Source organism: Anomaloglossus baeobatrachus, chromosome 12, assembly GCF_048569485.1.
Source record: "Anomaloglossus baeobatrachus isolate aAnoBae1 chromosome 12, aAnoBae1.hap1, whole genome shotgun sequence".
Classification (NCBI taxonomy): domain Eukaryota; kingdom Metazoa; phylum Chordata; class Amphibia; order Anura; family Aromobatidae; genus Anomaloglossus; species Anomaloglossus baeobatrachus.
Window position 1 is genome coordinate 72,643,887 of NC_134364.1, and position 25,307 is coordinate 72,669,193.

At 43.6% G+C, this 25,307-nt stretch overlaps 1 protein-coding gene across 3 annotated transcripts in view; it reads left to right on the top strand.

Annotated features, from left to right (window-relative positions):
* Nucleotides 1-25,307, top strand: part of RASGRP1 (RAS guanyl releasing protein 1) — a 195,779-nt gene that overhangs the window by 131,218 nt on the left and 39,254 nt on the right. For 2 of the 3 annotated variants that reach the window (XM_075330319.1, XM_075330318.1), the window contains exons 2-3: nt 598-776; nt 22,394-22,499. In XM_075330319.1, coding sequence (XP_075186434.1) covers nt 598-776; nt 22,394-22,499 — 285 coding nt within the window. Of the gene's footprint in view, nt 1-594; nt 777-22,393; nt 22,500-25,307 lie in introns of all 3 variants that reach the window. The other variant, XM_075330317.1, reaches the window with a different exon arrangement.

A 25,307-nucleotide genomic window follows, 5' to 3' on the forward strand; every position in this document is an offset into this window, starting at 1 on the left:
ATCGGTCATGATTGTCACTTTTCCTGGAAGGAGAACCAAGAGTAATGATTTGTGGTTGGCACAAAGGAGGAGAGCTAGGAGAGAAAGCAGGAGGGGGAGATAACCTTCTTTATCAGAACTGGCTCTTTAGATCCTCTGCCTAATAGTAGATGGAACTGGCTCTTTAGATCCTCTGCATAATAGTAGAACTGTCTCTTTACTGTAGATCCTCTGCCTAATAGTAGAACTGTCTCTTTACTGTAGATCCTCTGCCTAATAGTAGATAGAACTGGCTCTTTAGATCCTCTGCATAATAGTAGAACTGTCTCTTTACTGTAGATCCTCTGCCTAATAGTAGAACTGTCTCTTTACTGTAGATCCTCTGCCTAATAGTAGAACTGTCTCTTTACTGTAGATCCTCTGCCTAATAGTAGAACTGTCGCTTTACTGTAGATCCTCTGCCTAATAGTAGAACTGTCTCTTTACTGTAGATCCTCTGCCTAATAGTTGAACTGTTTCTTTAGAGCCTCTGCCCAATAGTAGAACTGGCTCTTTAGATCCTCTGCTTTATAGTTGTCATGTAACTGATTCATGTGTGGTCTCCTTCTTTCTCAGTAGACCTGCACATGGCTGTACCACTATTCCTAGACTGGCGCTGGAATTAAAGCAAATCATCCATTGCACGTCACATCCCAAACTTCCCCAGGTCAATCCCATACGGGTGATGATGCCTCTAGGACAGCTCATCAAGGGAGCCAGCTTGGATGAACTGATACAGATGTGCATTCAGACTTTTGGTAAGTTATTTCAACTTTTTTTCCTTGGATATATTTCTACAAAAGTGTCTAAAGATAGAAGTCCCAGACAATGTAATCATCTTAGTCCTCCTGCTCATGTAGACCTTTAGACCAGGAATAGACATCCGAATTCAGTCCAATTTGGGAGAACATTATACCACTTGATACTTTATACACTTTGTTGCATTTGCACATTTTAACTCCACATGTTGTTATGCTGCTTTGTTAATTTGTTTAGAAATAATTTATATATTAAAAAAATAATTATACTATTATTATTATTAATAATATTAACATGCTGTAATGCATAGCTGTGGTTTTCCAGAGTAGTTGTACGGTTCCTGTTTTCTGATAACGCTATAGACATTGTGCCCTTTTTCACTGTACATAATATATAGTTCTGATGATTTGTCCCTGCTGTATCTATTGTAATGCAGTCACTACTTACGGGTTGTACAAACAGAAGAGTAGTCAGGAAAGCCGGGGTCTGGTAACAGGAGGACACAAATGGATACAGGGAGTACATTGAGGTGTAGTCAGGTTACAATCCCAGGGGTCAGAATTCCAGGAAGGCACGTAATAGATTCAGGGAGTAAACTGAGATGTGGTCAGGTAACGGTCCGAGGTCTAAAGCCAGGAGGCCACGACAGGAACAGGGAGCAGGCAGAGAGGAGTCACACAACAGTTCGGGGTAAAAAAACAAAGATCAGAACACTAACAGAAACTCAGGCCAACAGCACAACAAAACCAAAATGTATGACTGGCAAGGTCCTGTGGGTGCATGCTCAAAAAAAAGCAGAGCAATTACCAGAAAGATGAAACACCTGAGCAATCAATAAACCTGCCAGCTTAGTAGTCCAGAAAAACACAGCAGAGCATCTCCTAGCGTGCAAGATGCTCTGCACAGAGGAATTGTGACATATATTATGTCTGGTGGATAGAAAGACTTGTCCAGCTTCAAAGGAAATAGAGGCTTTGAGTGTTTCTTAATTTAAAGGGAAGCAGTCTGCATTCATTTTTTTCCATAAGGAAGTAGTATGATCGGTGTATAGGCGCCAATAAAAAGGATTCCTTTTTTTAGAGATCATATGTGCTAATCATGAGAAATCTGGCATAGAAGCCATATGCAAATGAGGATGTAAGTGCACCGTGGGCGTGTCATTGCACTTAAAAAAGTAAATACATTGACACGCCCCCCAGTGTGATTTGATTGTGGCTTTTAGACTACATTTCCCATGACTGGCACATGAGAAAGTATTATTATGATTTATGGACATTACCTATACAGTCAAACCGCTACTTCTATATGAAAAAAATGTGGACAGGTTCCTTTTAAGACAGCCCATCTTCCCTACAAAACAGAATTTTGAGACAATGGATATTGATTGGCACGATATAATTTATATTTGGACGCAGGCACGCCACCTTACACAGGGTGTATTATCATTGGAGCCATGACATGCTTCTCCCCTGATGAAGCATTATCTGGTTGAAACGTCACCTATCTCTGAACTAACTGAATTGTGTCACTGTTATTTGCACTTTATACTTGGACCTGGGTTATCACTAGGGATAAATAAAAATTACATTTTGACGAAGCATACAGATTTTGTACTAGAGTGCTGTGCCTCGTCAGTAGACCAATATCACAACTGGTTAACATGCATTGTGTTAGCAGGAAATGGAAACATTTCTGAAAGCCCCCAATGATCCAAGCCAGATGGTCAGTAAACAAAATGAAGCGGTATCTTGTAGAGAAAAGCTTGGTGTGGACATGAGATGTGTGAGATGTCTCGGGTGCCGGAGCGCTGATAAGAGATGTCGCTGCTTCCGGAGATTAGCTGTGAGACAGTGCAGGTCCGGTGGGAGACAAGTGGAGATTAGGCCCGGCCCGTATCCTCCAAACCACTGATTACTGAACGCTTCATGGGACGCATTTTTGTGACCTTTTTTGTGTGTTAGAGAAACACAGAAAAATATATTTCATAACTAGAAATTCTATAAATGTTATTTTTTAATTTTTTCGGTCATCACAGGCAAGTTTTCCTCGTGACTTACAAAATTCAGGAGACTTTCCCGTCCCCTCTACAATTGTTTGGGCAATTATTATTAGTATGCTAATCATTTAAAATTTGTAATATCAAAAGTGTCTCTAGTGGCTTCTACTAGAATTAATGCAAATTGATTTGCAGGATTCAGTCTATCCGTGGCTTTTGTTTTGGTTAGCCGGCCTTGTGCTTTACTATGGGGATATCACACTGGGTTGGCTAAATAAGAGAAGTGTCTGTGCAGAGCATCTTGCACACTAGGAGATGTTCTGCTGTGTTTTCCTGGACTACTGAGCTGCCAGGTTGATTGATTGATCAGGTGTTCCATATTTCTGGTAATTGATCTGCTTTTTTACTGAGCATGCTCTCACAGAAGCTTGCCAGTTGTACTTTCTGGTTTTGTTGTTGTGCTGTTTTTCCTGTGTTTCTGCTAGTGTTCTGATCTTTGTTTTTTGACCTCTGGCTGTTGTTTGACTTCTCTTTGCCCGCTCCCTGTTCCTGTTGCGACCTCCTGGCTTTAGACCTTGGACCGTGACCTGGCCACATCTCAGTTTACTCCTTGAATCTATTATATGCCTTCCTGGAATTCTGACCACTGGATTGTGACCTGAATACGCATCTGTGTACTCCCTGTATCAATATATGTCCTCCTGTTACTAGACACCGACTTTCCTGACTACTCTTCTGTTTGTACTATCCGTAAGTAGTGCAGTACAAGAGGCCTTGGATGCTGTAGAGCTCCAAGACCACAGATTAATGGCGTGGTCAAAGTTCCCGTCAATAGATTGACACCATCTCTGGTTGCTTTCATAGTTGTTGATGACTTTTCTAAAGTAACTGATGGCGGTATTAATTCTGGGCTCCCACCAATCAAATCTTTACTGAATTGAAACTTTTCACCTTCGAGGTGTCACAGGGGAGGATGATCATTTTTGAGATCACGTTGACACATGGTAGATAGGCTTTTGTTTGGATTTGCAGACAGAAAATCCTCAGCGTTCTTCAGTAGCAGAAACGTGGCTGAGATTTTAGCAAATCACATCCACACGCTGCGGGAAAAAAATTATCAGCAGCCTTTGACCAGCAACGTGGATTTTTTATCTGCAAAATGTCAATTTACTCCTTGGGTAGAATCTGAAGATGGCACTTATACATTTTGTCATGGATCTGCAGCAAAAAATGTGTACGTGTTTTGTACCCTAATTTGCCACATTAATGTATGACAGTTCGCTCTGAACTATAGGAGCATTTAAGACTTATTAATATTAATATAAAGGACAATATGGCCTAAAATAGAACTTGTATAGGAGTTCCTAATGTCATTTACATGATGGTGGGGGAAGGGCAGTAGACAGATTACTACACACCGCTGGCTTCCTGCCTTCTGATGTATTGAAGTACAGATGTACAATACAGTCACGCAGCACAGATTAGGAGGACGGTTTCCTCTGAAATGTAAGGTTGGGGCTACAATGCAACTATTTGTAGGTCAATAGATCGCAACTATTAAGTGGCTGCTTCATAATGCTCAAGTTCCCTATTGACTTCCATTATACTCAGGTGCTTGAGTTGCACCCATCTGAACATCCCACTGCTAGTTATGAGTACCAAGCACCCGAGCATGGTAGTGCCCGCTCATCACTAGTTACAAGTACTGAGCACCCGAGCATGGTAGTGCCCGCTCATCACTAGTTACGAGTACCGAGCACCCGAGCATGTTAGTGTCCGCTCATCACTAGTTACGAGTACAGAGCACTCGAGCATGGTAGTGCTCACTCATCACTAGTTACGAGTACCGAGCACCCGAGCATGGTAGTGCCCGCTCATCACTAGTTACGAGTACCGAGCACCCGAGCATGGTAGTGCCCGCTCATCACTAGTTACGAGTACCGAGCACCTGAGCATGGTAGTGCTCACTCATCACTAGTTACAAGTACTGAGCACCCGAGCATGGTAGTGCTCACTCATCATTAATCATTACCAATCCCATAGAACATACCCACAATCATAGATAGTAAATCTGCCCATTTGTATAGTGATACAGAAATTAATAAATAGGTAGAACAAGTAGAATTTATGCTTTAAAATGTAGAAGTTGGAGTTGATACAAAATGATTGTCAAGACCTGGCCTATTGTTCACATCAGTAATCTGTGACGCTAGACCTGAGCCCTGAGAACCACCATCTAACTGATGGCATCTGCAGGTCCTCTTTTGATTAGTCGGCCTGTAGCATGGTGCACATGTGAGGTCTTGCAGGCTCCGGCTGAATAAAAAGAGTAGCTGCGAACGGAATTATTTTGCACCAACTCTAGTTACAGTACCTGCCCTTGGGTTTGGGTCACACCATCACTGCTCCTTGGTGCACGGCGCTGCTTTTTCTACCTGTCAAAGTCTTCAGTAGAGAGAGCTACATGTTTGCTTGACCTGTTCCTTATTCTTATCACATTCTAGGCTGCTTTTGCCCATTTTACTTGATTCAGTGGGTCCATTGGAACCCCTCTGTACCTAAAATGTGGGGTTCCATAGTTGTAGGCACAGAGTCATTCCCGCATTGCTTATGCAAATAGATGATCTGTTTGCCTGAATTCTGTGACGGCAGACGAGTTACTGAATCCCGTGCAGCTAAAAAATCCATGCATACATGTGAATGAGGTTGTTTCTGGAGCATCTAATATCACATCTACCACATGAAACTCTAATTTGAGGTCTCATTTATGCATTCTGTATTTTTAAGCCTGGCACCAAGTCCCATCCAGACCGCAGGTTTTACAAACTAAACATGTTCATGGTGATCTATAATGTAGTCATTTCAGGCCTATAAACTTACACTCAAGCTGTAATGAAGATGCCCAAAACGCGCCTGTTTGAGTCACATGGAGAACCTCTTATTGTGGAGTTCAATTTTTGTTGCTTCAAACTTGGGCACAACCGTTACAGTTCCAAGACATTTTCCAAATCCTGATATATTCAGGTAAAATGTCAAGGATCCCTGATAAATTTAGGAAGAAAAGATCTTGCGTTATAAAATGTAGGTTGTTCTTATAAGTTGAGAGCTTTGTTGGAGCCTTGGAGCACAGAGCTACAATGTCACTGCCCCGACACCAATCACAATGTGTTTGATGTAAGAGTCTCAAGCTGAGCCCAATCAATAAAAATGACATCAGGACACTTTGTTGTCGATTCTTTGAAGAAGTAACCCATTTACCGCTTAAGATCTTGACCTCAATAATGAAAGGTGTCAATAGGTGATATTTTTATGTCAAGGCTCATACATGGCCTCCCACATCTTGAATAGATGGTCAAAAATATATTGATGTACAGCATCACGTATGTTTGTTGACAGGGATGGAAACTGTCATTCCATAATTAGTGCCCACAAAGCTCCGGAAATGGAAACGGGCAAAGTTTGGACCACCAAAGTGTAGAGTAGTGTGGTGACACAACCTTTGGGAATGCTTATGAATTTTAAAAGGAAGCGGTCACCAGGTTTTCTATTTATAAACTGTATCCATCACTCTTGTGCTGCCTTAAATAACATCCTACAACCCCTTCAAAAGATCAAAGCTCCCCCATGTGCTTAAGAAAATGGCTGATATAATTGTTCCTTTATATAGCCGTAATTTGCCCTGAGCAGTCGGATGGGCGTCTCTGGACTGTGCTCGGAGCCTCCTTTGTCCTTAGTCACCATTTCAACAGCCTTGATTGACATGACTGATGTTTTCTTTATCATCCACAGAGTCTGTTCAACTCTTGCGAATGCATAGTAGGAAACAAGAGCTGCGCAGGTGTAATAAGCTGTATGGATGACGTCAACCATGCCAATCAAGGATGATGAAACGTGTCATGACTGTAGCTTGGCTCTGATGGGGTTAAATCAGGTGGGAGGGGTCTCTTCTGTGGTGCCTCATTTCAGGGCTCACGCCGCTTTATTATGGTGTAGAGACCACCAGTAATAGTTTCTGCTCTGCAGCATGCGCAACTTCTTCTTGTGAGTTAGCCCTCATCCGTCCCACTATCCAGTTTACCTCTCCCTGACCTCCATCCCCCTTGTACTGCTTGTCTTCCCTGTCTCCCAGACCCCGGTCCCGTTCTGTGTCTCGGTTCCGTCCTTTGTACTTACTTGCTCTCCCGGCCTCTGACCTCGGTAACGTTTTTCTGACCACAGCTCTGTTTCCCCTTTTAGTTTTTGACGTGACCTCTTGATTCCTGACCCTTGTGCTTCCAAGTTTACGGCTTGCTCACTCCCTCGTTCAGATGTGACTTTTTGTTTTACTTTGGCTTGTCTGACTACACTAAAGGGCCATTTACACACTGCGACATCGCTAACGATATATCGTCGGGGTCACGGTGTTTGTGACGCACATCCGGCGCCGTTAGCGACTTCGCAGCGTGTGACAGGCTGGAGCGACCTTATACAATCGCAAAAGAGACAAAAATCGTTGGTATATGAGAGGTCGTTCATTTACCAAAAATCGTTGTCTCGTACGTAGCGAGGTTGTTCCTCGTTCCTGCGGCATCACACATCGCTATGTGTGACACCGCAGGAGCGACGATCATCTCCTTACCTGCGTCCACCGGCAATGAGGAAGGAAGAAGGTGGGCGGGATGTTACGTCCCGCTCATCTCCGCCCCTCCTCTGCTATTGGACGGCTGCCGTGTGACATCGCTGTGACGCCGCACAAACCACCCCCTTAGAAAGAAGGCGGTTTGCCGGCCAGAGCGACATCGCAGGGAAGGTAAGTACGTGTGACGGGTGCAAGCGATGTGCGCCATGGGCAGCGATTTGCCCGTGACGCACAACCGATGGGGGCATGTACGCTTGCTAGCGATATCGGTACCGATATCGCAGAGTGTAAAGTACACTTTACTGTTGTATCAGCGACCTCTGGTGGGCTTTTTGTGTTACTGCACTTAGAAGTTCAATCTCCTCTAAGCGCCTGCGCCCCCTAGTGTAAGCTTGACATTAGGAGGAGGCACCAAGCACAGTCCAGGGATACCCATCAGACCTTTCAGTACCAATTAGCATATGGAGAAGGACCATTATAAAAGGCATTTTGTTCCGTCACAGAGCTGTGATCTCCTGAAGATGTTGCATTAGTGCTATTATAGGTAACACAAAGATGGTAGATACAGTTTATATAGGAAAAACCTGGTGATAGGTTCCCTTTTAATGAGTTGATACACATGGCACTTCTGGGGTGGTGCCCAGGTAGGGTCCAAAACGTTCTCAAGTAGCTGTAGAAACTTGACACTCAAGATAAATGTGAATAGTGGTCTTTTATTGAGAAGAACTTGTAGGACAAGCACAAGCACAGACGTTTCGGTCAAAGACCTTTATCAGTGTGTGTGCTGGGGGTCCTCAGAAGGTATAGCAACTGGCGTAGTCAGACATTGCCACATAGACAGCGATGGACACGGCATCATACTTGACTACGCCAATTGCTGTACCTTCTGAGGACCCCCTGCACGCACACTGATGAAGGTCTTTGACCAAAACGTATGTGCTTGTGCTGGTCCTACAAGTTCTTCTCAATAAAAGACCACTATTCACATTTATCTTGAGTGCCAAGTTTCCAAATCTACTCTTCTAGGTTCCCTTTTAAGTCTTGGATGTTCAAAAGCTATGTCCATCTTTGCAAGAAGTGGGTTTGAAAAGACGGGTCAACAAGAAGTAAGGAACATATAGAAGAATTGATTTGCCCTGGGTGAATACACCCCAGTAGACGAAACGTGAAGGTAGTAAGTACTGGGTTCGGTATAGAGTTGTAATACAAATCTTGTACTAATACATGGGAACATGAAATTATACAGTAGTTTTTTGGGAATCTTTCAGATGCCTTATATATGGAGTTCCACCAATGCTACTAGAGGAGGATAGCAGCGCACAGAGGTTATACAGTCTTTGTGATCATGGCCCAAGTCCAAAATTAATAAAACCAGTCCCATCTAGTCATCAGATACATCTTTTACTCACTAACTCATAAAGTAGTTTCTTCACGATTACTACAAACCAAAGCAACAATTACATGTAGTTGCTTGCCTTTTGCGTTGGACGTGCCCTACAGCTTGTTATGTCAGTAGTATCCAGTAGTGCAGGCGGAATAATGGTCCCCGCACAGTAACATTGTAAGATTTGAGTAGTCTATGTTTTTTTTTTACAAATGTATATTTTCACTGAGATTTTGCAATGAATACAGTGCAATGTATTCTAAACGTTATTAACAATGGCGGGAGGGAGAGGAAGAAAGGGTAGGAAGCATACGCGGATGCGTTCACTATTGGCAACTACATAAAGGAAAGCTATTGTTAACAAAGTCCTCTAGAAGATACATATAGTTCAATTGTTTGAATGTATAAGGTACAAAAAGGGGAACCTCAGGCGGGACATGAAGCAAATAAAAAGGTATAATCACTATGGAAGGACACATCTGCTTAAAGGGGTATTGCCATCTCCAAGATCCTATCCCAATATGCAGAAGGTGTAATAATAAGAATATTACCAAATACCTCCAATTACTAATGTAGTATAGATCTCCTGATTAAATATGTCACTTGCCTCATGTTCAGGGCATTGCAGGACCTTAGGTATCCATGGTTATGACCACAAGCAACTTACTTTTCCTATATGCGTGGTCGTAACCATGGATACTTAAGGTCCTGTAATACCCCGAACATGAGGTAAGTGACATAGTGAATCAGGAGAACTATACTACATTTCTATGTACTATGTATTTGTTATGATTATTACACTTACTACATATTAGGATAGGATCGTGGAGATAGGAATATCCCTTTAAAGGGAACCTGTCACCAGGTTTTTCCTTGATGAGCTACGTCCACCACCAGTGATTTCTAATATACAACCTTCCAGAATACTGTATATAAGAGCCCAGGCCGGTCTATAGAACGTAAAAAACACTTTTAGGCCATGTGCGCACTTTGCGTCGAGGTAGTTGTAGTTCTAAACGCATCCTCTGGCAGAAATTGCTTTTGCCAAAGTTGCTTTTGACCATCAAAACGCTATAAATACGCGTGCGTATTTACCGCGGTTTAGCCACATATTTAGCGCTTTTTACATGCTTTTTCATTGCATAAAGTCAGATGCGTTTTGAACATAAAGACACTGCTAAATAAAGTTTAAACAGTCAAACACTATGAAAAAAACAGAAAAAATTATTACAAATATATTTAAAAACATGCAAAAAATAGCTAATTTAATTTAAATTATAACTATTTTAATATATTTATGCATAAAATAAAGGTTAAACATGGATTTTCATTAATTTAATTGTCGGACTATGTGTGTGGTAAAGGGACATATCATATCATTATTTTAATTGCATAAACGCATGCTTTTATTTTGCCCAAAACATATGTTTTCTGTATCACAAAAACATGTAAAACGCTAGGATTTTGATTCAGCCTGCGTTTTGTGATTTCTCATTGACTCTAATGTTAGCAAAACGCAGCCTAAATGGGAAAAACAATTGACATGCTGCTTCTTTGAACGCTGAGTTTTTGCCCAAAAATATACAAATTAAACGCAGCGTTTTCAACAGCAAAGTGCGCACAAGAAATCCCTATTTCCCATTGACTTTGCTGGAAAATCAAAATGCATGCATTTTGGCATTAAAACGCTGCAGTTCAAAACGCAGCGGAACGCAGGTAAAAACGCAAAGTGCGCACATAGCCTCTTAATACTCAACTACGGGCGTTCTGGTCTGATGGGTGTTGCTCTTGGTCCAGCGCCTCCTACATCTTGTACGATCGTCGTCCTCCTGCCCAGCCTCGTGTAAATCATGCGTCCTGCATCATTCACATAGAGGCCGCCATAGCGCTCCTGCGCATGGGCACTTTGAGCTGCCCTGCTAATGGTAGAGTACTGTAATGCGCAGGAGCGAGGAAAGGTTAAAGACCGCCCGCGCATGTGCACTACAGTACTTTGATCTGCCATCAGCCGGGCAGATCAATGCGCGCATGTGCAGGAGTACAATAGTGGCCTCTGTGTGAATGACGCAGCACGCATCATGCACACGGGGCTGGGCAGGAGGACGGCAACTGCACAAGATGGCAGAGATGCTGAACTGAGAGCAGCAACACCCATTGGACCAGACCGCCCCTTAGGTGAGTATTATAAAGGTGTTTTTTATGTTCTATAGAGCGGCCTGGGCTCTTATACAATATTCAGGAAAGCTGTATATTAGAGATCACAGGTGGTGGTTACAGCTCATAAGGGAAAAAACCTGGTGACAGGTTCCCTTTAAAGGCAGTCTGTCACCCCCGAAATGCAAAATAAACAAGGTAAACAGTTATATAGGGAACATAGACCCTATAAAACTGTCTGTGCGTATGTGCAGGGATGCAGATTGAATTAAGGCAGTGCTTGCTCTGGACAAGTGACTGCTGGCAATCTGGAGGAGGAGTGAGCCACGCCAAAGGTGCATCGAAACCTCCTCATGTGCCTATAAATGAAAAGTCAATTTCTCAGCCACTAAGGGTACGTGCCCATGATCAGGACCTGCTGTGTCCTGGACGCGGCGGGTCCTGACCTGCGGGGCTGCAAGTCTCCACCGCAGGAGACCGCAGCCGCCTGTGCCCACAATCAGGGTTTGGACAGTTGCGGTCTCTGTCTTCTGTTCTTCCGATGGAAAACGCTTGCGACTCCCCTGCAAACAATTGACATGCTGAGCCTCTGAAAGCACCGCAGGCCAGTTTACAGTAGTACACGCACAGTGGGCATCAAACTTCTAGAAATCCCATCCACTGTGCTTTTCCTGTACATGGCAGCATTTTGGACACAGCTGAAACATGCTGCGGCCAAAACGCTGTGAACCCTGATCTTGGGCACGCACCCTACAATAAAATTAATATTGCTGGTATGATTTTTATAGGAGCTAAGCCCCCTATATTAATGTTTAGTAGCTTTTGCATTTTGGGAGTGACAAACTCTCTTTAAAATGCTAGAAAAGGACGGGGTCAAAAAAAAGAAGCTGGCAAGGTGGGACCTCTCCCAACTGTGATCATGAGCAGTGATGGTTATTATTATGGGCAAATTGCCATAAGTAAGGGAAGAAGCCAGGAAGGTTACAAAGTTTTGATTTTGGGTACCAGGGTTGGTAAAGTTGTTGTTAGTTTTCTTCCAGAAAAGAAACCAAGAGTACAGTTTCAGATATAAAGGGTGATTAGGAATTTGTAACTTTTAGCTATGGAAAGTTTTGCCACAAGAATAATTCAACTGGTGACCACAGAAGATTCGGGTTTCAGCTTAAGTGGGTTTGGATGACGACAGTGTTGAATAACTGTATACATTAGTGTAAATACAGAAAGACCAAAAGGGTCTAATCACAGGACAAGACCACCTGATGAAGGGGCAATACGTTTCAGAAACGCTTTGTGCAATTAGTATAATTAAATGGTAAACTATCATCCTTATTCAACCTGACTCTATGCAGCGCCCGGACACTGCTGATTTTTTATCTATTCCACCAGAAGGGTCTAAACACAAAACAAGGCCACCAGAAGGGTTCAATCACAGGACAAGGCCACCAGAAGGGTCTAAACACAGGACAAGGCCACCAGAAGGGTCTAAACACAGGACAAGGCCACCAGAAGGGTCTAAACACAGGACAAGGCCACCAGAAGGGTCTAAACACAGGACAAGGCCACCAGAAGGGTCCAATCACAGAACAAGGTCACCAGAAGGTTCCAATCACAGGACAAGGCCACCAGAAGGGTCCGATCACAGGACAAGGCCACCAGATGGGTCCAATCACAGGACAAGGCCACTAGAAGGGTCTAATCATAAAACAAGGCCACCAGAAGGGTCTAATCACGGGACAAGGCCACCAGAAGGGTCTAAATACAGGACAAGGCCACCAGAAGGGTCTAAACACAGGACAAGGCCACCAGAAGGGTCTAATCACGGGACACGGCCACCAGAAGGGTCCAATCACAGGACATGCCACCAGAAGGGTCTAATCACAAAACAAGGCCACCAGAAGGGTCTAATCACGGGACAAGGTCACCAGAAGGCTCTAACACAGGACAAATGTGTATATACACTACTGAATTATCATGAACGAGTGCTCATAGGAACACTTATTTCATGTTAATTGGGTAATCAGTCAACAGGCTGCCGATCACCTGGCAAACAAGTAAAACTTGTTAGTTGGATGAAATGATCAACAGGCTGCCGATCACCTGATGAACAAGCAAAACACTTATTAGTTGGGTGAAATGATCAACAGGCTGCTGATCACCTGGCAAACAAGCAAAACGCTTGTTAGTTGGGTGAAATGATCAACAGGCTGTCGATCACCTGACAAATAAGCAAAACGCTTGTTGGTTGGGTGAAATGATCAACAGGCTGCCGATCTCCTGACAAATAAGCAAAACACTTATTAGTTGGATGAAATGATCAACAGGCTGCCAGTCACCTGACAAACAAGCAAAACGCTTGTTAGTGGGTGAAATGATCAACAGGCTGCCGATCACCTGACAAATAAGCAAAACACTTGTTAACTGGGTGAAAAGAACCATCTATTACTGAGCAGCAAACAAGTGGCTGAGTGCAACTGGGCGGCAAGTGTAAGTGGTCTTTAAATGTCCAATCAAACAGCAGTGACCATAAAATGATGATCTAAAACTGTTGAAAGAGTAGATATTGATAAAACAGCTGGTCTGATTGGTGTCAGATGACATTGGGAGTGTTGCTTTCTGGGAATAAAGCAATGCAGATGGATATATATACATAAACAGTATATATATATATATATATATATATATATATATATATATATAGCGCATTTTACAGGACTATGTGTGCTCAGCGTATGACATATACCTCAGTCGTGATCTTGACTAACATTCTCTAGCTGCTTTTTCGCTATCCATAAGCGCTGCTCTTAGCGGAGACAGCTCTGTGTGGTACCTGGAGAGAAGGAATCAACCGGAGCCCCCCAGGGACTGATTCTGTGCTGGGAAATGTGGGAGGAACATTAACAAAAGAAAGTCTATTGTTTGTCACTCTGGTGGAAAATGGAGGAAAATTGCAATCACATTAGCATTAATACAACAAGTTTCCCTGAATGGAAACACAGCATGACATCTCCAGCTAACCTGCAGAACAGAAGAAGTGAAATGCAGAAACGGCCTCCTTAATTTAGATTTATTTTCCATGACGTGATGCTCAGGGTAAATGACAGATTATGTGCTGAAGTGGCATCCTATATTCATTTAGTGATCCTAGAAAACAACTTGTATAACAGCCCTGAGGATGGGTACACGCCGCTGCTTATGTAACCCGGTGCAATAAGGTGCACATCCCGCGTCATCAGCTGTTAACCCCTGCGCTACACACAGAAAAGAAAGGACCCGCTCCTGGGTGTACAGCGCGGTCCTCCCCCTTCTCTAACCTCATCTTGAAAATGCCTCCTAAAACCACTTCTTGTAAATTATAATAAGTGAGCGCTGGAGAGGAAACGCAACGCCGAGTGCGAGAGACAAAAGGAAATCAGAGGCTTCCTGCTTAGTATATCATGTATATGAGCAGAGGACATAAAAGGAACCAGCAAATGCAACATATCATGTAAAAGGAATCTGTCACCAGGTATTTGTTGGCCCAGCATAATGTAGGGGCGGAGACCCTGATTCCAGCGATGTGTCACTTACTAAACTGTGTGCCATAGCTTTTCTACAATAATTGTTTTATCTGCTGCAGATCTGCCATTTCTCTGAATGCTGACCTCTGTATAACCCCGCCCACACCACTGATTAGCAGATTTCTGTGTACACTGTGCATAGGCAGAAAGCTGCCAATCAATGGATTAGATAGCGCACATGAGCATTGAAGGCCTATTCCCTTCTCCAAGATCCTATCTCAATATGTAGTAAGTGTAATAATAATAATACTAGCAAATACTGTCAATTATAAATGTAGTATAGTTCTTCTGATTCACTATGTTGCTTACCTCAGGTGCAGGGAATTGCAGGGCCTTAAGTATTCAAGGTTACGACTAATAATATTAACAAATACCGTCAAATAGAAATGTAGTGTAGTTCTCCAGATTCACTATGTCGCTTACCTCATGTGCAGGGCATTGCAGGGCCTTAAGTATGCAAGGTTACGACTAATAATATTAACAAATACCGTCAAATAGAAATGTAGTGTAGTTCTTAAGATTCACTATGTTGCTTACCTCATGTGCAGGGCATTGCAGGACCTTAGGTATTCAAGGTTATAACCAATAATATTAGCAAATACTGTTAATTAGAAATGTAGTATAGTTCTTCTGATTCACTGTGTCGCTTACCTCATGTGCAGGGCATTGCAGGGCCTTAGGTATTGAAGGTTATAACCAATAATATTAGCAAATACTGTTAATTAGAAATGTAGTATAGATCTGCTGATTCACTGTGTCGCTTACCTCATGTTCAGGGCATTGCATGAGCTTAGGTATTCAAGATTACAAGCAATAAAATTAGAAACTACTGTCAATTAGAAATGTAGTCTAGTTCTTCTGATTCACTATGGCTCTTAACTCATGTGCAGGCCCTTAGGTATTCAAGGTTACGACAACGCATATAGTCACAGTTACTTAGTTGCTCGTGCTCGTATCCATGGGTATCTAAGGTCCTGCAATGCCCTGAACATGAGGTAAGAGACAGCTAATCAGGAGAACTATACTACATTTCTAATTGGAGGTATTTGCTTATATTATTATTATTATTACTACACCTACTACATATTGAGATAGCATCTTTGAGATGGGAATAACCCTTTAAGGTTTGCTAGTCCTCTAGTCATAATCTCCAGCTGATAAAACAGTAATTTTATCAAAAGTACAGCAAGCAGCCCAGTAAGTGACACATCTCTGGAATCAGAGTCTTTGCCCTTAAATTATGCTGCTCTCAGATTTGATCGCAAAAACCTGGTGACAGATTCCCTTTAAGGTATTCCTACAGATAACAGTACAGTCAGTAAAACTCCCGAATATCGGTAGGAGTAGCCAACTAATGTGTTTTGGGCTACTGACTCTTCTCCAATATCATCTGTGGGAAGAAATAGTTAGAAATCAGTGTCCAATTCTTTTGTTCTTAGGGAAGATACATTACCACCACCAGAGGTATTTGGGAGCGGTTTACGCTCTTCTCCCCATTGAAAATGCATGCTCAGTAAAATGGAGAGTGCATGTGTATGGGGAGTTGGGAGGATTAACTGTCGGCTGAGTGAGAGTTAGGCCAATAGCTATTGGAAGTACAGACATAGCAGCATAATTTCGTGGCAAAGACTCTGATTCCAGAGATGTATTAATTACTGGGCTGCTTGCTGTAGTTTTGATAAAATTACTATTTTATCAGCAGGAGATTATAACTAAAGGACTAGCAAATCTTAAAGGGTTATTCCCATCTCCAAGATCCTATCCTAATATGTAGTAGGTGTAATAATAATATTAGCAAATACCTCCAATTACAAATGTACTATAGTTCTGCTTACAGAGCTACAGTTAGGTCCAGAAATCTTTGGACAGTGACACAATTTTCGCGAGTTGGGCTCTGCATGCCACCACATTGGATTTGAAATGAAACCTCTACAACAGAATTCAAGTGCAGATTGTAACGTTTCATTTGAAGGTTTGAACAAAAATATCTGATAGAAATTGTAGGAATTGTACACATTTCTTTACAAACACTCCACATTTTAGGAGGTCAAAAGTAATTGGACAAATAAACCAAACCCAAAAAAAAATGTTTATTTTCAATATTTTGTTGCGAATCCTTTGGAGGCAATCACTGCCTTAAGTCTGGAACCCATGGACATCACCAAACGCTGGGTTTCCTCCTTCTTAATGCTTTGCCAGGCCTTTACAGCCGCAGCCTTCAGGTCTTGCTTGTTTGTGGGTCTTTCCGTCTTAAGTCTGGATTTGAGCAAGTGAAATGCATGCTCAATTGGGTTAAGATCTGGTGATTGACTTGGCCATTGCAGAATGTTCCACTTTTTTGCACTCATGAACTCCTGGGTAGCTTTGGCTGTATGCTTGGGGTCATTGTCCATCTGTACTATGAAGCGCCGTCTGATCAACTTTGCAGCATTTGGCTGAATCTGGGCTGAAAGTATATCCCGGTACACTTCAGAATTCATCCGGCTACTCTTGTCTGCTGTTATGTCATCAATAAACACAAGTGACCCAGTGCCATTGAAAGCCATGCATGCCCATGCCATCACGTTGCCTCCACCATGTTTTACAGAGGATGTGGTGTGCCTTGGATCATGTGCCGTTCCCTTTCTTCTCCAAACTTTTTTCTTCCCATCATTCTGGTACAGGTTGATCTTTGTCTCATCTGTCCATAGAATACTTTTCCAGAACTGAGCTGGCTTCATGAGGTGTTTTTCAGCAAATTTAACTCTGGCCTGTCTATTTTTGGAATTGATGAATGGTTTGCATCTAGATGTGAACCCTTTGTATTTACTTTCATGGAGTCTTCTCTTTACTGTTGACTTAGAGACAGATACACCTACTTCACTGAGAGTGTTCTGGACTTCAGTTGATGTTGTGAACAGGTTCTTCTTCACCAAAGAAAGTATGCGGCGATCATCCACCACTGTTGTCATCCGTGGACGCCCAGGCCTTTTTGAGTTCCCAAGCTCACCAGTCAATTCCTTTTTTCTCAGAATGTACCCGACTGTTGATTTTGCTACTCCAAGCATGTCTGCTATCTCTCTGATGGATTTTTTCTTTTTTTTCAGCCTCAGGATGTTCTGCTTCACCTCAATTGAGAGTTCCTTAGACCGCATGTTGTCTGGTCACAGCAACAGCTTCCAAATGCAAAACCACACACCTGTAATCAACCCCAGACCTTTTAACTACTTCATTCATCCCAGGTTAACGAGGGAGACGCCTTCAGAGTTAATTGCAGCCCTTAGAGTCCCTTGTCCAATTACTTTTGGTCCCTTGAAAAAGAGGAGGCTATGCATTACAGAGCTATGATTCCTAAACCCTTTCTCCAATTTGGATGTGAAAACTCTCATATTGCAGCTGGGAGTGTGCACTTTCAGCCCATATTATATATATATATAATTGTATTTCTGAACATGTTTTTGTAAACAGCTAAAATAACAAAACTTGTGTCACTGTCCAAATATTTCTGGACCTAACTGTATATCTCTTAACCTCATGTGCAGGGCATTGCAACTTAGGTATCCATGGTTACGACCATGAGCAACTATCTGTCACTATATGAGTGGACATAACCATGGATACCTAAGATGCAATGCCCTCCCCATGAGGTAGGACACAAATGTGTTATTGTTTAAAGGGGTAATCCATACCTCCCAACCGTCCCGGATTCTGCGGGACTGCCACGATTTATCAGGTCTGTCCCGCACTCCCGCGGCTCACAGCTGATGTCCCGGCTCCTCCCCTCAGTGGAGTCAATAAATGAAATTAAATTATCATCGGCTCTGGATTTTCGGGGCGGCCGGGACTCAAACTCGTGGAACTGTGAGTTCATTGTTTCAAAGGCAGCAGCTTTACCACTGAGCTACTGCCTGTATTGAAAGCAATAGGAAGATTTTGTTATCTTGACCTCTATACTGCAGGTGAGACACCAGAAGCAGATTATTCAGCTGCAGGGATGAATGGAGGGATAGAGGGATGGATGGATGGATGATAGAGGGATGAAAGGAGGGATAGAGGGAGGGATGGATGGATGAATGGAGGGATGAATGGAGGGATACAGGGATGGATGGATGATAGAGGGATGAATGGAGAGATGAATGGAGGGATAGAGGGAGGGATGGATGAATGGAGGGATGAATGGAGGGATGAATAGAGGGATGAATAGAGGGATAGAGGGAGGGATGGATGGATGATAGAGGGATGAATGGAGGGATAGAGGGAGGCATGAATGGAGGGATAGAGGCATGGATGGATGGATGATAGAGGGATGAATGGAAGGATAGAGGGATGGATGGATGATAGAGGGATGAATGGAGGGATTAATGGAGGGATAGAGGGAGGGATGGATGATAGAGGGATGAATGGAGGGATAGAGGGAGGCATGAATGGAGGGATAGAGGCAGGGATGGATGGATGATAGAGGGATGAATGGAGGGATGAATGGAAGGATAGAGGGAGGGATGGATGGATGATAGAGGGATGAATGGAGGGATGAATGGAGGGATAGAAGGAGGGATGAATGGAGGGATGAATGGAGGGATAGAGGGATGAATGGAGGGATGGATGGATGATAGAGGGATGAATGGAGGGATAGAGGGAGACATGAATGGAGGGATAGAGGCAGGGATGGATGGATGATAGAGGGATGAATGGAGGGATGGATGGATGATAGAGGGATGAATGGAGGGATGAATGGAGGGATAGAGGGATGAATGGAGGGATGAATGGAGGGATAGAGGGATGAAAGGAGGGATAGAGGGATGGATGGATGGATGATAGAGGGATGAATGGAGGGATAGAGGGAGGGATGAATGGAGGGATAGAAGGAGGGATGAATGGAGGGATAGAGGGATGAATGGAGGGATGAATGGAGGGATAGAGGGAGGGATGAATGGAGGGATAGAGGGATGAATGGAGGGATAGAGGCAGGGATGGATGGATAATAGAGGGATGAATGGAGGGATGAATGGAGGGATAGAGGGAGGGATAGATGGATGGATGATAGAGGGATGAATGGAGGGATGAATGGAGGGATAGAGGGAGTGATAGAGGGAGGGATGGATGGATGATAGAGGGATGAATGGAGGGATAGAGGGATGAATGGAGGGATGAATGGAGAGATAGAGGGAGGGATGGATGGATGATAGAGGGATGAATGGAGGGATGAATGGAGGGAGGGATGGATGATAGAGGGATGAATGGAGGGAGGGATGGATGCATGGATGATAGAGGGATGAATGGAGGGATAGAGGGAGAGATGGATGGATGATAGAGGGATGAATAGAGGGATGAATGGAGGGATAGAGGGAGGGATGAATGGAGGGATAGAGGGATGAATGGAGGGATAGAGGCAGGGATGGATGGATGATAGAGGGATGAATGGAGGGTTGAATGGAGGAATAGAAGGAGGGATGAATGGAGGGATAGAGGGATGAAAGGAGGGATAGAGGGAGGGATGAATGGAGGGATAGAGGGATGAATGGATGGATGATGGAGGGATGAATGGAGGGATGAATGGAGAGATAGAGGGAGGGATGGATGGATGATAGTGGGATGGATGGATGATAGAGGGATGGATGATAGAGGGATATATAGATACACGACAGATAATAGATAGATAGAGATAGAATCATAGATAGATAGAGGGATAGAATCATAGATAGATAGAATCATAGATAGATAGAATCATAGATAGATAGAATCATAGATAGATAGAATCATAGATAGAATCATAGATAGAGAGATAGAATCATAGTTAGATAGAATCATAGATAGATAGAGGGATAGAGATAGATAGATAGATAAATACTGTATCTCAATGTTGGTGAAAGAGTCAGATTCATTTGTTCCCATAAAACTACTATAAAGAAATGAGGAAAAAAATACAAATACAATTTTTTAATTTTTTTTTTATCTTCACCACCTTGGATTCAAACCAGCAACGTTCAAAACTTGTGTCCAGTAACCTGGCTTTCCTAGCTGCTCTAGCTGTTGAGCCACTAGGACTGATGATGTCAGAGGGAGGATTTCACATAAATGAACCTACAATGCAGCCTCTTACACAGCAGATTACACAGGACACAGCTCCATTGTACAGAGCAGCATCTCTATGTCCTGTATTCTAGAGGGAGAGGAAAAGAGGATTTTTTTTCTTCTAATAAAGTTACTAAAAATAATAAAAAAAAAAATAGAATAATGTAATTTTATTGCACTTTTTTTTATAAAATAATAAACATTACAAATCAGCAAATAACATGGACATATTTGGTGTCCCTGTAATTGTAATGACCTGAACAACACAGCGATCAGATTATTTATGGGGATCGGTAAATGGCGGGAAAAAAAGGCGCAATTTATTATTTTTCTTTATTAAAACCCATAAAAAAATGTAATAAAAATGGATCACTGAGGCCGTGTTTACACATAGCGTAAATGCTGCATTTTTTCTGCAGGTGTCCGCGCCACGAGTGCAATAACAATGTTCTCTGATTATTGCGTGTTTGCGGTATTTTTTATACATTGTCCCCCTTATTTGATACATGTTTGTTGCTGATGTGAATCCTGAAGCTTATAAAGAAAGAAACACCAAATCCGCACAGTTCAGCGGCGTCTTTCCACGCACCAGGAGCGGAGATTTCAGGACGTCTCATCCACTTTGCTTGGACAATTAGTCCATGTTCACATGTAGTGTAAATGCTGCATTTTTTTCTGCTGTTTCTTTGCACATTTATTCTGCTGTGTTTAATTGTCCAAGTAAAGTGGATGTGATTCCATGAAAAGACGCCGCTGAATTCTGCGGTTTTCGGGGGGGGGGGGGGGGGGGGTTTCTCTGGAGGTTTCTATGTGGAGCTTAAAAAAATGCAGGAAAAAGCTTCTCTGTACGATAAAAACACTTAACAACGCAGATTCACATGTGAACCAAAAACACATTAAATAATAGAGAAAAGGCAGAAAAAATGCAGCAAAAATGGAAAAAACAGAGAAGATTGTTATTGTGTAGTTTGGTGCAGACAGAAACAAAAAGAAACAGAATTTATGCAACGTGTGAACACGGATTGATAGGCACAAATAAGCAACATGTCATATAGTGACACAGAAATATAAAAAAATTCTGACTGCTATAAATATGAATGAACAGTCCGGGGCATCTGCTGAATGACCCTTACTGCTAAATGGGTGTGGCTAGGGGTGTGGCTAGGGGCGTGGTCAAAATTTGCCCCGCATACTTTGTCCCTCTTTCCTTTCTTGAAAACTTGGGAGGTATGGGTAATCCACAATTAGACAACCCCTGCTTAGTCACTTCAGGACCCTTCATAAAATAAAATCTCCCAGTTTCTCACCTCCTGTAGCAACGCCGTTCTTGAGATCTGGGTTCTGCCATTCTCAGTTTATCACACTATTGTGTCACGTGACCGTCTCTTTCACTGATCGGCTGCAGTGGTCACGTGATATTGTCAAGTCGCATGACCAGCCGCAAATAGCGGAGTCGATATCGGTATAGTAGGTGAGTAGCGGTTGTTTTTATTTTGTAAAGGCCCTAAATTGATAAAGCAGGGATTGTCCAGTAGTTAATAAGCTCCTCTGCAGGCCTATAGGTTTCCACGGCAACAGACTACAAAACAACTGTGTAGTCTGATGCTGCAGCCATACTGCTGTGTCCTCTCCTTCTTGCTTACTCTAGGTTGGTAAGAAGTGCTTTTCTCAGTGATATTTTTTATAGGACAGCAGAGTTTCGCATTTATTAGCCCATCTTCCCCTTTAGGCCATGACACCTGTCACCAGCAGCTCTGTGACGTGGCGGTATCCTGTGCTGATCTCCGCGTTGTTCCTGTGACTTTGCTAGATTGGATTCCGCCCCTTGTAATCTTTGTAACCCTTATCTTTTCCAGATTCTGATGGCAATGTTTGCCAGGGCAGCGAGCTGGTGCAGATCATGCTGACGATGCATGGCTTCCTGATCCCCTCCGCAGACCTGCTCAACAAGCTCAGGACACTATATCCTTTCCCGCACAGTGCAGATATTGCCGGCTGTTAGATCGCCACCTCATACTGTTGTATGTCCTATTCTTTATCTAAAAAAAAAAGAAGCTATAGATTTACACCGCTTCAGTGGTATTTTTTACAGACATTTTTCAAGTCCTATAGAGAAACCTGTTGGTTAAAACCACCATATTCAGAGGGCGACAAAATTAGAAGTGACCCCCAAAACCACAGAAGGGTGGATTTTCCAATATTTCGCTTTAGGTCAAAGGAATCGTTTTGTTTTTTTCTTATAAAATAAAGTAAAACATATAGGCAAAAACATCATTGGTTACATGTCATGTGAACACGGCTTTAGACTAAAGGAACATCAAGTCACAGTTTTTACAACCTTAAAAAAGGGGAAAACCCTATGTAATATGCTGCAAAATGATGTGGGTGGATCAAGCTTGCACTTAATGTTAAAGGGAATCTGTCAGCAGGTTTTTACTATCTCATCTGAGAGCAGGATGATGTTGGTAATGAGATCCTGAATCCAACGATGTATCACTTAGATTACTGGGTGCAGCCGTTCTGATACAATCACCATTTTTAGATTTAGCCATGTGGCAGAGCTGAGACAGCTACTACCGCCCCCACCAGGCTCTCTATAGAAATTGTGACTCGCCCACCCCAGGGCTCTGGGACACCCGGTGCCGGGCCGGAATAGTCCGGGGGTAGTCAGCGGTGGCAGGGCCCGACTCCGTGACCCTGGCGGGAGTCAATTAATATCGCAGTGATGGAGATGGTAATTAATAGTAAAGTTTGTAGAATATTCGTGACGCCACCTGTGGATTGCGACTAAGGAGCCGCCGCTGCTTGATGGGACCTCCGGGGCTGATGGACTGGCAGCTATGGTAGTTCCGCTCCCCACAGGTGGAGCGGTACCCCGGGGCAACCGTTGGTGCTTATTAAAGTCTATGGTAGTGTTGTAGTTAGTGCAGTGCAGGCGAAATAATGGAGGCAACACCAGGGGGTGCAGTTTCAAGATGTTTACTCACGATTCCAGGGCTGCAGCACACTGGTGCCTTTGGACTGCTGAAATTCACCGTTAGGGACCTCCGCCGATCCCGGGTAGATCTGGGAATAAATGCCGGTGCACCCCTCTGTTGTGTCTCTTCCCTCGGCTGTCTTCAGAGCCTTGACTTTTCTGGATAAACCTGTCTTGGCCTCCACTATAGGTTCTGGACAAGAAGGCTTGCCTGGATGGAACTTGCCCTCTTCCTAGGGGGTTCTACAGTGGGTTGTGGCCCTGGGCTCTTGCAACCACCCTGGGCCTCGGTGTTCACTTTTGGAAATGACTTCTCTTCCTCCAGTTTCTAGGGACCGTTGCCTGTATGCAGCCTGATCCCTCCACCCGATGACTTAGTGGAACAGGCCACAAGCTTGAAAGCCTTTCAGTGGCCCTGGAATCCTTTCTGTAGTTCTCTGCTGTGGTGTCACCTGTGCCTAGCTTGGCCCCAGGGTCTCCACCAGGAAGTTTCACTTTCTCTCTCTCTAACTTCTCCTTGCTAGCTCCTGTCAGCTCTCCTCTCCCAACTTAGACTAACTACACTTGACCTTCCTGTCTCTGCTCTATCTAGCTGTTGGCTCCTCCCACCTACCCAGTTGCTAGGCCCCACCCTATGGGAGAAGGGATGGGTCTTACAGCCCCTCAGAATGCAGCATGGGGGGTAGTTGCCACTATCCCTGGTCCCAAAATATGCCTAACAATGGGTGTACTGTGAATTTGCCTGTGAACCGGCGTTTTCTCCTTTCCTTACCCAGAATGGGACATCACACCTCTGGCTGAGGTGCAATGTCTCTGTGGCGACGGAAGCCTCAGGGGCGCCACACTTGTATATTGACAGTGAGGTGTCAATCAGTGGAGGGGTGTGCCGGACGACTTTGCGCATGACAATGTAGTCCGAGCAACAATCAGTTCTAATGTTTAAACAAACATAGCAAATAAACAACAGATCTGACCTTAACAAGACAGGCATGCCTACATTCTCTGTGTTAACCCTTGCAGCATTCTGTCTTCAGCTTACATAGCAAAAACCTGCTGACAAACTCACTTTAAGTCCTTGTTGCACCCCGACATACAGTAACTGTATGTCAGTCTAGAGTGCACGTATATACAGCTGCCATCTGCCTCTAACAGCAGCAACCAGAGCTACAATCCCTGCCGTTTTAGCATTTAGATGCTGCAGTCAATCACTGGGGTGCTGTTGCATTGTCATGGCAGCTGTTAGCCAAGACAAGGCCCCCCCATTACTGCCATCTTGGTCCTCCCTATGAAGCCCATCCTGTGGTTGAGCTTCATAGGAGAATATCAATTTGTAGTAAAAGCAGGTAAAGTCCCCTGGGGTGAACTGATAAAAACAATAAAAAAGTGAAAAATTAATTTAACCCCTTCATGACCATGGACGGATCTTTCCGTCATGGATCGTGTCCCGGTAAGCCCCGCCCCCTGCCGCGGGCAGGCGGCGTGGATCGGCACACATATCAGCTGTTTTCAACAGCTGACGTGTGCCTACATGTTCCGAGTGGAATCGCATTCCACCCGGAACATTAACCCCTTAGATCTCGCTGCCAAAGTCTGGCAGCGAGATCTATATGCGCGCGGCCATGTTTTTTACTTACCGCCGCCCCCTCCGGACGTCACGTGAGTGATCACGTGACGTTCGGTGGTTGCCATCGTAGCACAGGGTCATGTGATGACGCCTGCTGCTATGATGTTTCACTTTCATTCTTCCTCGGCACGGAGCAGAGGAAAAAAGAAAGTGACTATTTCTGCTGTTT